This window comes from Teleopsis dalmanni, chromosome 1 (genome assembly GCF_002237135.1).
Source record: "Teleopsis dalmanni isolate 2A chromosome 1, ASM223713v2, whole genome shotgun sequence".
In the NCBI taxonomy this organism is placed as follows: Eukaryota; Metazoa; Arthropoda; class Insecta; order Diptera; family Diopsidae; genus Teleopsis; species Teleopsis dalmanni.
The window spans coordinates 147,733,223-147,748,675 of record NC_051846.1 but is presented as its reverse complement, the minus strand read 5'-3'; the positions used below and the strand labels follow the sequence as shown (position 1 = coordinate 147,748,675).

General features: G+C 31.2%; 1 protein-coding gene across 1 annotated transcript; it reads right to left on the bottom strand.

Annotated features, from left to right (window-relative positions):
• Positions 1 to 4,407: 4,407 nt before the first annotated feature.
• Positions 4,408 to 6,006, bottom strand: LOC119666413 (E3 SUMO-protein ligase KIAA1586-like). Its single transcript, XM_038075691.1, has one exon. It carries the CDS (start codon positions 6,004 to 6,006, stop codon positions 4,408 to 4,410), a length of 1,599 nt encoding a protein of 532 aa, XP_037931619.1.
• Between the last annotated feature and the right edge of the window lie 9,447 nt (positions 6,007 to 15,453).

Below are 15,453 nucleotides of genomic sequence, written 5' to 3'. Positions count from 1 at the left end.
ATACCTGATTTTATTTTCGATGATCTTATATAGATAAAACCTTATTTATTGACTTTTTATTGAGAAATTATAAGTGCCTTCAAGCACATTAACAAGTTGATTTCAAACCCTTAAACTTGATTTTATTATAATTTTAAATTACGGATACTCGTAATGTATGAAATATAGATTACTTTTATCAATCAGAAATTTAAGATTAAAAATTTTTCACCCTCCATTAAGTGGAGCTAATGGATAAAATATTAGTTTCTCTTTATTTCCATGTCATAACTGAAGTGAACTGATATTAAGTTTAAAAATCTTTAAAAAGTAATCGTTGACTTACAGCTGCTTACCGGGTCAAGCATACCCACAACCCTGAGTTAACCCATAAAATGACACTGGAATTTGATAAAAGTTAAGGCAACAAAATAACAACGAAAAGTCGATATCCAGCGAAATTCGCACGCCGTAAGCCAAAATGTTTTATGCATGAACTTTGTTTAAATCGTTTTTACAAATCTTATGAATGTTTGGCATTTTGTTATTTTTCGCCAAGGCAACCACCAGAATACCACCAACCGCAAGTGTAATCCTTTCTCCTACCAGACACCCCATTTAGTCATACATGGAAAGTTTATGGCTTGTATTTTGCCTGTTAACTTGAAATTTATGAGTGCTTTGATGTGCTTCATGGCGAGTGTTTAGAAGAAAATATACGCCAATTGGAAGGCGAGTTCCTTTAAAGCGCAATTTAAAGGAGCAGTCAATTTGGCGCGATAAATTCATGCAAATATCGCTTGCATTTAAAACCGGTACCGTTCAGCGGTAGCGGTACCGGTGAGCTGATCTCACAAGTTTAAAACTGCAAATCGAAGTAATGTTCGCATTATTTATAAGTTGAGAATTGCTTTATATCTAAAGTAGTACAAAAAGTTTTTCCACAAGCATAAGACGCCCGGAGTACGAAGGGTGGTAAAGTGAAATGAACCGGGAAACTTATTCAAAAGTATAAAAATAAAATTTGCATAAATAAATTTTTTAGACATTATATTTGTTCGAATTAGGGTTTACAATATCTTTTTGAATATTTTATATAAATTTTTATTTCTAGGAAGCATAAAGTAAGTCATATGAGATACATTTCCTCATATGTGCCCGTACAGACAAATGAGCATAATTTAAACATTTCAACAGAATCCATGCTGCCTGCATACAAAACATTTGCATGTTAGGGATTAGCAAGGAGAAGCGAACATTTTTCCACTTTGATCCCTTAGAGACCCTTTTAAGGTATCAAGTCATTTATAGGAGACAATTTAAACATCACTTTAGGTTAATGAATTGAATGTCCTGAATTTTAATGGCACTCTCCTTAAGCTCATAAATAAAATTCACTTGCACTGCGTCTAAAAGCTACAACAACACCAGCAAAGCTCTAAAAATCTTTACAAATCCCAACGACTTTGACCCGACTTCGTTCGGAATGCTCCCTTGAATTTTAACTCTGCTGCACATCCTGGGGTGAAAGGATGTCGAAAATATTCAAAAACACAACCACTTCAGTTTCAATCAGTTTTCAATTTTCAATTTCTTTTGCATTTGTTTATTTTTAGTTTTTACTTTATTCGGCAGCTTTTAGTTGGCTTTATTTGTGTATTTTTGAATACTCGCTGAAAAATTTCTCCTGACTTGCTTTTCTTTGTTTTATGGGATTTGTGTATCAAAAATTTTCCTCCTTTTTCTGTTCTGTTCCGTGTTCTGTGTTTGTTAAGTAATGAATTTGCACTTTTTTCTTTCTATCCGGTTTGAAAAGTAGTGCAAGCTGCTCTCACAGAATAAAGGAAAAGTGAAATTTTTTAAATTCCTAGTTTAATGGTACACTGAATACATCTTATATTGAGAGCTTTGTTCTAAATATAAAACATTTCAAAATATTTAAATAATACACAAGCTATAGTAATACTATGGTAAATGGAGCATAAACTACAAAATGTAAGAAAACGATTCCCAATTTTGATGTTGGATAGAAATTTGAAGAATTAAATAATACCATCCAATAAATGCTTTGCTCATATTTGGTAAATACTTGTACTTTAAATTCACATATAGAAAAAAATAAAAAAATATTCATCTCTCTAGCAATGTATGGTACAAGAGCTATAAGCATGTATTTTGCAGAAAGTGAAAGTTTTATATATACCAACCCAGCATTAAATAAGCACGACGAAAAATAGCTTCTTAACTAAATTGAAATTGAGTTGAAAAAAATTACTAGAAAATGCATAAGATTAGATTAGTTTAGATATTAAAATGGATCGGTAACTTGTCACCACATCACTGCATCCTTTGAGGATTATTGTCATGTACCCACTTTAGTTCCATAGACAAATACCTGTTAAGAACACCATTATGTCCTACGGAGAGATGTTGCCTAATTCCGTTGTAAGTGGATAGACAGTGGATAAGTACTGAAGTCTGAGTCTGGCGAGACTATCACAGTGATACAAAATGAATTCTGCTGTTTTTTCTCCTTTGCGAAAAAGTCGGCAGTTATCGCCTCTAGTAATACCTAGGTTCGAAAGATGGTTTTAACCTCCGCAAAAAAGAGAAATCCTGTCACAAATCGAATACAACTACTGTTCAGTATAAGTAGCTTCCTAGTTCTGGCCTTGATCGATATGGCATGAATTCTTTAACTTGTCTGCAGGCAATTGTAGGTATTATCCCAATCAGTCTGAACTGCTCTTTCCAGAATATGCACATTACTTATATTCTATATGAAAGTATCTAAAATTAAAAAAAAACACAAATGACCTACACAGACTGAATTTAATCTAGTACGAAATCAAATAATTGCAAAGGCTCACTATCAACCAATCAATATTTAAAACACTTTTTGGAGTAGTCAAAAATTCAATTAATTAAAAATAATAAAAAAAATAGGTTACTTTTGGTTAAGTGTGGAAAAATACGATAAGTCAATTTTCTAATTTGACAGGCACAAGTTCTAAGCCTGGCATTTGTAGTCCAACAAATTATATACGAACTATAAATTAATTAAATATAAATTCGAATTGTCCCTAGGATCACTAATGATATGTACTTGGCAATACTCGAAACAGCATTGTATGGTCTGTCAAATTTCAATAAGTGAACAAAAATTTTGTTGTTCTTCATTACTGTTCGAACCCTTCTAGTTTTTCTTCATCATAAGACGCGTCACTTTCAACTAAAAAATTAACATCTTTGCCTGCTGTCCGACAAAAATATCTCCATTGAAGATATCTCCATCAAGAATTAAATTTCTGTCATCAAAACGGATATTAAAAATAGATTGAATATAAATTTTTAATTTGAAACAAATCAGGTACTTATTTTTATTATATTAATTATTTTTAACCTTTAAAAAACAATATATAACATCAATCCGTAGTTATTTTGTTGGCTTAGAAAAAAGCTCCATTAAATTCAGTACAGCCATTCCAGCAATGTATCCGACCTTTAACAAACTCAAAGATTGATTAAGTTATAGCCATAAACTCCTTTATAAAATTGTCATTTACTTCTGTAACAGAATCAAAATGCCTATCTGGATATATATTGGTAATATAACTCATGAGAATGAGAAAAGCTATATTTGTTGTCTTGTATTTGTGAAGTGAACGCATACTTTTCTCAATAACCTTTGCTCAACGATGTCTTTATGCCATAGTATATTCTTTTGGAACAAAATTCCTTGAACGAATGTCATGAAATCTTATCGTTTTTAGTGATTATTTTCATGCAAGCATTTCCTTACCACGAATGGTATTTTTTATTCATTGTCTATTCGTCTAGAAGTAGCTGAAATCTGTTCATTGGGTTGACATGATTTTCGACTGCTTACATATCATATTTTCGGGTATCGCCTCGTTGTCATTAGCATCATTCTAAAGAATACTAGTTTCATTGACAGTTGGGATGCATTTCATGAAAATGGAGCTTTTTTGGATTTCATTAAGTTCTTGCAGCACTTCTAGTCACAAGAAAGAGTTTACCATCACTAATGCCTATCGAAGATAACCAAAGCAAATAGATAAAGAAAATATGGTTGGTTCGGTCATATCCTAAGAAAGGTTACGCGCAGCCAGTGTGGCCAACATTTGAAAATTTTATCCCCCTAAAAGCCATTCGAAAAACCCCTAAATCCCCCTAAACTAACATTTTGTACAAAATATGAAAAAACTGTAAGAACTGTTTTCTGTAGCATATATATTTTGTATATATTTAAAATAAATATAATTTGAATAAATTTGAAAAAAGAGATAAAAAACATTTGTTAACGAAATTATTTCAAAACAAGTAATTAAATAGTAATTAATAATAAAGTAAGTAATTAGCAATTACTTAAGTAGTTATTCTTTTAACAACTGATAACAAATTAAATCATATTAAATTTATACTTTCTAATATTTCCTCCATTACACTACAATCATCATGAATTTCCAAATTATTTTTAAAATCGTACATTTTGTAATCAAATTTGTTTAGCATTGCTGGTGTTGGATTAAAATTTATACACGAACCTTGTCTCTGTAGAGTATATCTTACCATCATTAAAGCCTGTAACATTTCTGGTGATAATTTGTTTCTCAATTTGTTTTTAATTATTGAGTAAATGGAAAATGCGCGCTCCACGCTTGCATTTGAAAAAGGTAACGAAAGTAATGCTGTTGCGAATTTGGCTACATTTTTAAATCTGCTATTCCCAGCTGCATCCTTATATTCACTGACTTCAGCATAAAATTCTTCAGTGTTTGATAAATGTGTCCATTTTTTGTTTTGTAGTTGATGCCATTCATTTTCGACATCCTGCTTTACTCCAAACACATCAGTACGATAAATTTTAAAAAATTCTTGTAAACCAGGTTTAACCTGAGATGTTGCAACTTTTGGGTCAAGATTTGACATCATTTTTAAAATTGATAAATTTTCCGGTAATCGATTTTGAATTTGCTCAGCTAAAATAACTAAAAAATTTTTACATCGCTGTCTTATCTCAGTTAAGTCACTTGCATTAATATTCTGGGCCGCAGATTCAAAGTCATAACCTAAATATATTGATGAAGTATCCATCAAGTAAGGATGAAAATCAAAGTTGGTAATTTCATTGTCTTCTATATTTTGTAATTGAGCTAGAACTACAATTTTTTGAAGTACATTTTTGTAAAGTAAAAATAAATCTTCAAATAATTTAACTGGCTCTACTTGATTATTTTGAAACAGTAGATTCAACTGAGTAATAGTTTTTAGTTCATTCTTTAAGAAAACAAAATATATTTTGAATTGTATGTTTTTCATGATGTCATGCAATTGATCAGCCATATAACATTTATCTTGCTTTCTAACAATAGAAAAGAGCAGTTCTAATTCGATCCATTGGTCAAATATTGTAGTTATAGCTTGGAAACGAGCTAACCAGCGAGTTCCACTTAGCGCTCCCACTTTCTTAGGATTACTGTTATTATTGATTATTTCATATAACTTTTTGTACTCTTCTACGCGTTTAGAACTGTAAGAAAACCAGTTGTGAACTTCACGAACTAAAAATTCTAATTGCCTAGGCAGCGTTTCGGTAGCCTTTTCTGCACATAAGTGCAAAGAGTGAGATATACACTTAACGACGATAAGATCGGGCAAATCTTTTTTCAAAATAGTGGCAACAGATTTGTTTTTGCCGATCATCACATTGGCACCATCCACACCTATTCCAATTAGATTTTGAAAATTTAGATTGTCACTTTGTAATTGAGCTTTTATGGCATCACATATACTCTGAGCATCAAATTCAGTTAATTTAATTATTCGATAGAAAGTAGTAACTATTTTCTTTTTCGGCATGGAGAAAAAACGTATCATTGTACAAAGAATTTTTAAAGTAGAGATATCGGTACTCTCATCGATAATAATAGAGTAAGCAGAATCGCCAATTTCTTGCACTAAATCTTGTAACATACAAGGACTGAGCACATTTTTTATTATCATAGTACACTTTGTTTTGTGCAGTTTCAATTTAGATAAAGTCTCCGATGTTTTATCTAACTTAGGTAGAATTTCCGTCAAATGATTAACAGTGTGTATAGAAGCATGTTCTGCAATAAAAGCCGTTATTTTTAATTCTGCAATTTTGATTGTTTCTGAATCTATTGTTTTAAATAGAGTTGGAAGAGTATAACATGACTTTGCGCTTTTATGTGCCTCAACAGATTTGTTATGTTTTTCTGTACTAGCATGAGCAACTAAATCTTTCCTGTGCGCTTTTAGATTTATTCGACAATATTTACATATTGCCATACTATTGTTCGTTATATCTGGTGAAATCCATTCTGTAAATTATATTTCATTAGAGAATATGTGTAGTAAAATAAAAAATTTGAAACGCTCTAGTATTATTACGACCCAAATATCATATTCTATAGATGTTTTTGTGCTATGGTAGTAAACAATATTTTTGTACCTATATAGTTTTCTATAGTTTAAGATATCGGAAATTAAAATAAAAATTTATTATCAACCTTTCAATAATACATCTGATTCCCACGCTTTGGTATATTTTTGGTAATATTTTTTACTACTTGCTTTCGACATGGTTTTAAATTTTACTAAAATCACTTTAAAAATGAACGATCCCGGCTAACAAAAAAATTCCAAAAAAAACATTGCTCGCTGGCAATTAGTGTTGCCATGCAGCTTGTTCTTTTTGTTTTCGTACTGTATTTACACACTAACGGCGTTTATATATGTATACCTTATTTATATATAATAAAAAATATTTAATGTGTGTTATTACTAACATAGTTTTTTGAATTGAAAAAATTACAATATTTTTAAACCCCCTAAAAAAACCCCTAAACATTTGGTGCCCCCAAAAATACCCCCAAAACAAATTTTTCCCCCTAAATTTGGGGGGAAAACCCCTAAGTTGGCAACCCTGCGCGCAGCATAACTCTTTCAGTCTTAACATAGAAACTCATTAGAAGAGGACTCCAAAAACAACATGGAGGCGAAAACTATACAAAACATACAAATGGTTTAACTTCATGGCACAGAAAAGAGGAAAACTTTAAACTTTTGGTAGATAGACTTAGTTCTTGGATCAATTCATAATAATGATAAGGAAATATGTGATATGGTAGCTCTTTTAAAAAATCATATTAAAATATCTTGCCCAAATATAAGAATACATTAATATTAATAGCTTGTATAAAGCTAAGTGCTTGAGAATTATTAGCAAAATAATGCGTGCAATAGAAATAACTGTATTTCTACCAGTTACAATTTTTAATTTGCGTTTTTCTACACTCTTCGCGGCCAAGTATGCAATACCAAACCACGAAATTAATAACATTTCAATTAGAAGAATTATTTATACATAAATGAAAATACTTTAATAAGTACGCTGGATATTTATTAATGTTAATGTGTACGTTACAGAGACACAGAAAATACACATATTTTAAAGCTTACATTAAAATCTCTAATTCAATTTTTGTTACGTATACTTCGTATTATTAATGCCAACAATAAAGCTAACTGCATGAGAATTATAACCAAAAAATGCAGTAATATGTGACCACGTGTCGCAATAGTGGAGCCTGTAATTAATAGCAAAATTTTAATCGAAACAATTATTTATATTACAGTTTAAATGAAATTCATAGAAAGATTATACTAAATAAATAGTTAATTCCAAGATAGAAAGATAACCTCTATACACACACACACAGAGTTAAAATTTACATTAAAATGATTGCTTTAATTTCTAAAATCTATACTCTCTCAGAAATATGGCTAAGTGCTTGAGAGTTTTTAGCAAAATAATGTAATTAGTAAAAATGCTTCGATTAGAATTACTAACAAGTTTTAGTTGGTAATTTTTTGAACTTTTTTGTGGCTGAATTTATACTTTATTCAAAATAACAAAGCACTACATTATTATCTAGTATATATTATATATATTCACATATATATAAATACAGAACTTGCTCTTAGACCGTGAAATACTTTTTTTAATAATATGTTTTTAAATTCCAAACTTACATTAGTAAAGAAACATGGATTGCCCAAACGTCCACTGTCGATTTATGCGCATTATAAATGTCCATACCTTTTTTTTTTTTAACACGGTGTAAAGCATCGAAAGCCCAGTCAGTGCGAGACTTTAACCCACTAAAGTCACCTCGATATCCGACGGTTAGCCCTCTCGGGATCACCGATTTGGTATTTAGCCTTTCGAAAGGCTACAGTATGGACTATCTGAAAGTTGAAATCTGTAAAGGTATTCTAAAAGCCTCTGTGGCCGTTCAATATTTGAGTCAGATTATAGTCAACTTTACCATGTTTTCTTGACACTCATTCCTTAATGTTGGGAATGAGTGCATAAGTTCAACGTCCCTTGGAGGAGAAATTCATTGAATTGATCTTCATTATACAATCAATAATTGCGACTAGTATTAGAGCAGAAATTACATGTAGACTTCGCTGTTAGTATTATGTTACTGGTATGGGATGGCATAATTAGTATACCTTTTTAGTTACATCATCTTACAGTTTTCAATTACTGTAAGAACAATAATATATAAACAGTAAAATGTTCTTAACAAATGATATATTGTTTTTTAAAATATTTTTCTTAATAATCTATACACTTGTGCATTTTTTCGAATCATTTGCTTAAACATTCTTGCCATTCTGCAAGACACCTTTCAAATGTGATTTTCAAATGCATCAATTTCTTCTTTTATCAAGAGATTATCGTTGGCCAAAGCAACTGCATGGTTTTTGAAATACGTTAACAAGAAAACGTCATGGGTTGACAAATTCAGATTGTAGAACAGCTGACCTATTAATTCGATATTTTGATTATGCAAAAACTCACTGGCCTTGTAAATGTGAAAAATTGGTTGTTTTTTCTTATTAGCTCCATTTAAAATTGACATAAAATAGAATGATTACTCTGTGTTAATGATATTGTAATCAGATGACTGATTTTTTTGAAAAGTGCACACTTTAACATTGTGCAAACGATTACCACGATGACCATCAACGATGCATCAACCATTCATAGTCAAAACTGGAAGTAAACTCAACAGTAGCTTCGTTCTTAAAAATACATCAGTAGTAATTGTAATTAATCATCAAATGAATGTTTAACGAGTTAAATCACAAGATAAATTGCATTTAAATGATAAAATATTTTCCAAAAATCCTTGGTCAGAAACATCAAATTTTCTAGTGGTGATATCAACTGATATTTAGCAGTACTTAAGTCTACCAATGCTTAGAGTTTAATGGTAATCCTTAAGATTCTCATCGAAGTTGATGTGATAAAAACACGTGTTTGTGCACATATTAGAATCATTACCAAGGATTTATGGTAGCAAGAACATCTAAACTGTTTCTCTGATAAAGTAATTTGAATCATTTTATAAGAAAAACCACAGAAAACGTAAATGCAATCGACCCCATTTCGTGTTGAATACACACTCAAAAAATAGCTATCCAAGAGTCATTAAGGAAGTATCCGGATAATTTGCATATCACCACGCTAAAGTGTTTTTTGAAAATTTATAGAAAATATTACAAAAAAAAAGATTTTTGAGAAATCGATGCAAGTAAATGTTTTGGATGGGCATAAAGTGTTGAAAGTAAAGTATTCAAAGTAAAAAAACTCTTAAATATTGTCAAACAAATCTGTATGCATTTATCTTATGAAACTTTAGAATGAAAGAATTCTTAGAAACAGTCAAGATTTATAACGAATGTATATAACTTAATCGACTATAAGTGCCAGGAGTTATAGAGAAATTCGAGTTATAGACGTTCGAGTTATGGAAGCAGAAATGTATGTAATTTGCGCTCTAAACCCTTGGTGCACTGTTTTTGGTTCGAGTTATAGTGAAATTCGAGTTATAGAAGTTCGAGTTATGGAAGTTTGACTGTATTTCATTAGTAATGAAAAATTATTTGATCAAAGTTTATCTTAACAATTTTTCAACTAAGAAAAATATTGTTGTTTCAACATCTTTTCCGAATTATTGCATTCAAAATAACTTTAAACACTTAAATTTTATATTTATTTCTACTCTTAGGGATACGCAATCCACATTTTATTTTGTTATTATTTCAAATTGAAATAATGCGCAAAGTTGGAGTTCCTCGTTGTTTTTACTTGAGAAGAAATAAATTTATTGGCTTAAATAATTTACCCATTGTTTTATGGTAACTTTAAACTTTTTTGGAATTTGAAATTGAAAAACTTTCGAGACCATATAAAAGTCATCAAAACTAAATTTGGCAGAGGTCAGTAAATTGTACTTCTTTTAATAGACGAAACGCATGTTGCAGCTTGTGCAGTGCCTTGAAGTGCTTTGAAGTTACCCATACTTCATTGAAACTTCAAGTTACAAGAGCCATACATGCCCTGCTGAATAATATACTTAAAATATACTTATTTTTAAAAATGTGGCATCATCAAATATGAACAGAGCAACAATGACAACGACTACGACTATGGCTACGAGAACCACAATGGCAACGACAGTGAGTCCTTTTGCAACTTCCGGTCAACAAACCTTGCTGTCATTGCCAAAATGTGCAACGTCGAATTTTTTATACATCCTGCTCAACGGACACGGACATGGACACGGACACGAACACGCGGTCATATTAAAAATGCTATGAACAATGATGTAAAAGTGCCGGAAATATAACGAAAGCCATACTTTTATGCAATGAGCGTTGAGTGTTTGCACTTAAAGTAACTGCAAAAATAATGCCATTTTCTACGTGACGAGTGAGGAAAAGCTTACATTAAACAAGAAATGATAAATCTGAAAACGCAGGATGAACAGAAAACGCTTTAATTATAAATAAGGACTCGCTGCCATTCCTTCGAACCGTATCTGTCAGTTATGCCGCAAACAAGCAACAGATATGGCACAGGCAATACCTGTTAAAGTCATGGCGTCAAAAAGTTACTGAATTGATTGGTGCTGGTTACAGGCCTTCCAAGGTAGTTTTTTTCGCAGTTTAAGTAAATTTCCGGAATGTGTACGTATTTATGCATACGTTGACAGTTTAGCCAATAGAAGCCTCTGAGAATTAGGAAAACAATATATATCGGTGCAGTAAACAATGCAGGTGCCACAATGCAGCATAAAGTATTGCAAAAAATATCGCTGCAACATTTTTTGTTGAAAACCTTACAAGAGCCAACAGTTATATGGCACTTTTGTTTTTTTTTTTTCAATATTTTTATACCAGAGTCAGCAGCCCTAACATGTGGTGCTGGTACTGGAGAAAAAATCCGTGCTGTACGAAGTTTATGGAAAAATAAATACAACGAATTTACATTTCAGCAACCGCGTAGGGTTTAAGTATGCCAACCACAAAAAGGTGAACATAAAATATTCAATGAGGTAAACATGACCTCGGTGCCGAATGCAACTGGGTCGGAATGTTGCGCAGCATGAATTTATTAAGGAGTGTTGATTTTTGCACATTCAAATCTGAAAATATTTAAAGAACGAAAATAACAACCTAAAATGAAAGAAACGCAACTTTGACTGAAGGGGATTTTCAAAATTTTCCAAGCGAAACTTTTTAAATATTGCAATATGCCACGTTACTCACAAAAATACACCAAAAGTGCACAGAAGCTGTGCAATCTGAACATATTAAAGAGCCACGAAGAAAAACCTTAAGTTGAAAGAGTGATGTATACTTCGCCCTCCCTCAACAGTGGCTGTAGAGAAATGTTTACTTTAAATAATGAGGGTCAAATACTGAAGTCTTCATTTGCTCAGTTGAGAATTTGCTAGTTGACAGCAACATAAAAAACGCTTTGAATCTTAGTCACAGCTAATGAAGTAGCAATTTGCAAATAAGAATCAGCATAAAAATTTCACGAGCAGCAAACTTCATTAAATATTTAACACTGTAAGCGAAACGTGTCCGTGAAAGACAAACTACAGAGATTTGACTAGGAATACAAGTATTAATTAGAGTGGAGGGGAAAAAATAGAGAAAATCAAGTGCTTGAATTTTATAGTAAGACTATTTTATAGTCTAATATCAATAAAACTTATTGAGATGTAACTAGTTGAATGATTCCACAATTAAGGACCCAAGCAAGATGAAGAAATGAAAAAAAACTTCTTTATTTTATAATTCAAGTGTGGGTTTCAATAAGAATAACAAGCATTTTCATCGTATTTATTGATGAATGCTTTATTGCATTTTAAGATTGAGCCCATATGAAAACGAAATAAGTTTCAACGCAAAAGAAATCAATAGACAATAGACTAGAATAGATAGTTCACGCCGAAACCCCCACTCTAAAAGTAGCTCCTTATTTTGTAGAAGCTTCAAATAAAAATATTGCCAAAATAATTTAATATAACTAAGAATGTCAGTTTCGGCTTTACCGAAGCTTAAACAGCTTCCTGTCTCAGTATTTAAACGAACATTAAGGTCTCATCTACATATTAAGTAGAACCATCTGGCAACACTGTAACTATGACATGGAAAAAGAGAATGACTAACAACAGCACATGTTTAAAACGTCGGTTTTAAGAAGCTATTGCTATAGAGCAGTTAATAAAAACTACACTACAAATAATAATCACAAATCAGGATATTCGAAGACTTCAGATACACGAAAAATCGGATATTTTTTTTCAATTCCGCAGAAAGCGATGATATCCGATTAAACGAATAGCCACCAGTCGTGGGATGAAATTGAATAAAAACCGATTTGTCTTCGAACAACGAATTTTAAAATTGACTGAAAATAGTTGAAAAACTATCGAACTAAACCGTCTCTTTCGATCCTATATTAAAAAAAAATGTCTTTTGAATAATATAGATGGAATACGTCACAATAACCACACTTTTGCGTATGTGAAGCAACTTAAATGGATAACCTTACACTGCTTGGTTCTTTTGCAATAAAGATAGTTATTTAATGAAACATAGCAATATACTGTATTGGCATAAATGTCCAAGGATGACATATAGACGGCACTTCTATTAAGACAAACAAGGATGGCATATAGATGGCACTTCTATTAAGACAACCTTGAATTTTGTAAAAAGTTCTTACTATTATTTAGAATCGCAATTATCATATTCGGTAGATTTAGCACCCAGCGACTATCAACTGTTCGCAGACCTTAAATATTTGCTGCTTGGAAAAAGATAATTGGCCAATGAAGAAGTCATGGCCAAACGTTACAAACGTTACTTTTGAGGCTGAAGATAAATCCTTTGATTAGAGAGTTTTCGATATTTTAAGAAAACACCGAAATGATTGTTTTTCTTTTAGAGGATAGAATATGTTGATCAATAAAGTCGATTTGACTAAAAAATTGTCTATTTATATGTTAATATCAGTCGCTATGTTAATCATAGTTTTTTTTTTATGTTTTTGTTGAACAAAATATTCCCAATTTAATATTTATTTTATTAAAGAAAATTTTTCACACAATCCGTCTTTAAATATATATTTAGGTAAATTTGGGATTTTATAATAAACATATTTTAAATTAATTATTTGAGATATTTACAATTTTTCATTAATTATAATAACATATTTAATATTATTATGTTAGATTTTTCTTCACAGTGTCTATTTATTGGTAGTGCATGAGAAATATTATTGTCATTCTAAAATAATCTACTTAATTAAGTTTTTAATTAAGAAATGTTCTGTATTTACGTATGATTAATATTAAAATTTTAATTAACTCTCATGGCAAATAATTAATATTAGCAAATTCATGACTTTATATATCTGTAATTACACATAATTAAATATTTGAAACAAAGACTTATTTGTGCAATTATCTTAATTTACACTACTCATACTATTTCCTAAAAAACACTTCACAAGTCCTATAAATCATAAGTCAAACAGGAATTCTGAATACTATTCAACATCGAAAGTAAATAAAACAACTTGGATTTTAATGAACGGAAGCAAGAATTTTCGTCCTTAACAATTTTATTGTAATTTACCTTCCGAAAAGTTGAGCTTCTGCTGCCAGCACCACAACAATAAATAGTTTCTAACTTTTACATCATTAATATAATTAAATTAAGTGAAATTGCCGTAATGTGCTAAATGCCAAAGTGCACAGGAAACTTGCTTCGTCTATTTGTGTTCATTCCATTTGATGAAGTCAAACCTTTTACATACAATTAACTCAATTGTCCTTTTTTGCATGAATAGTTTCATTCCTATCAATGAAGTTGCAAAGCCTTATTATTAATAATATTCCAAGGATCAAAGTCAGACATATAAAGTATTAACTACATGCGATAATTAAAACTTCAACAATGATATATATAGTCAGCACAAAAATTTATTTGTCGATAATTGCCCATAAATATATGTATTAGAAAGACAGGTAAGAGACTCCTCAGACTGATAAAATATATTTTCGAGTGAGAGAAAATTCAGGTACTATGAAGTAGGCTTAATCGATGACTCAAAGCTTTTAGTTAGAAGCTTTAAACGGAATGGGAATGCACAGTTTGTATTGAAAATGTAAATGGAGCAATACTCCAAACTGCTATTCGGCAATGGAACCATTTATTCTGTCTCTAAAAAACAATCCCGCAGTATCCTATTGAAAATGCTAGTCTAGTTTCAAAAGTGGGCCGATAATATGTTCCGATATCTCGGAACTCCATACTCGTCAGCAATAAAGGTGAATACCTTAAGTCTACAAACTCTTCCAAAGCTTGTTTTGTGAAAGGTTAATACCACATGCTTTAATAGTTAACGACTGATTGAACCTAATCAATGCAACTTTCGATCTTGATATTCCACTGTTAACCAGATAATCATAATGCGACAAATACTAAAAATAGCACATCGCTATTTATCATCTACTTGTCGACTATAAAATAGCTCTCAATAATTCCATAAAGAACCACGTTCCTGCGGGAATATCTGAACCAGATGTCTCTGCAAAGTTAATATGTCCCTACAAAATAATGTTGGGATCAGCTCCGCAGATGTAGAGTCACGTCTGTTTTAACCTTTTAATACCATATGAGGCTTCGTACAAAGTGATTTCTTACTCTGTGATCTCATCTATTTTGGCATTAAAGGCTTTTTGTGAGAAAAGTGGTTATGTAAGATCTTTAGCAGGCATTCCTTCGAAAAGGCTACCGGATCTAAATGTACTATAAATTGTACTATATAAACTTTAGCTTGATATTGACATTCTTCACCAAATTAAAGTCTAGACCTTTTTGGTTAATCGTCCGTGAAGATAGATGGAGATTTATCCAAATAAATTATTTTCAGAATTCAACAGAACTCTTATTACATTGAATCATTCAAGTAGTCACGGACACTATTCAATAAAAGTACTTTAGAAACTAACTCACGTTCCATCAAGCAAAGAAGAGATAGAGATG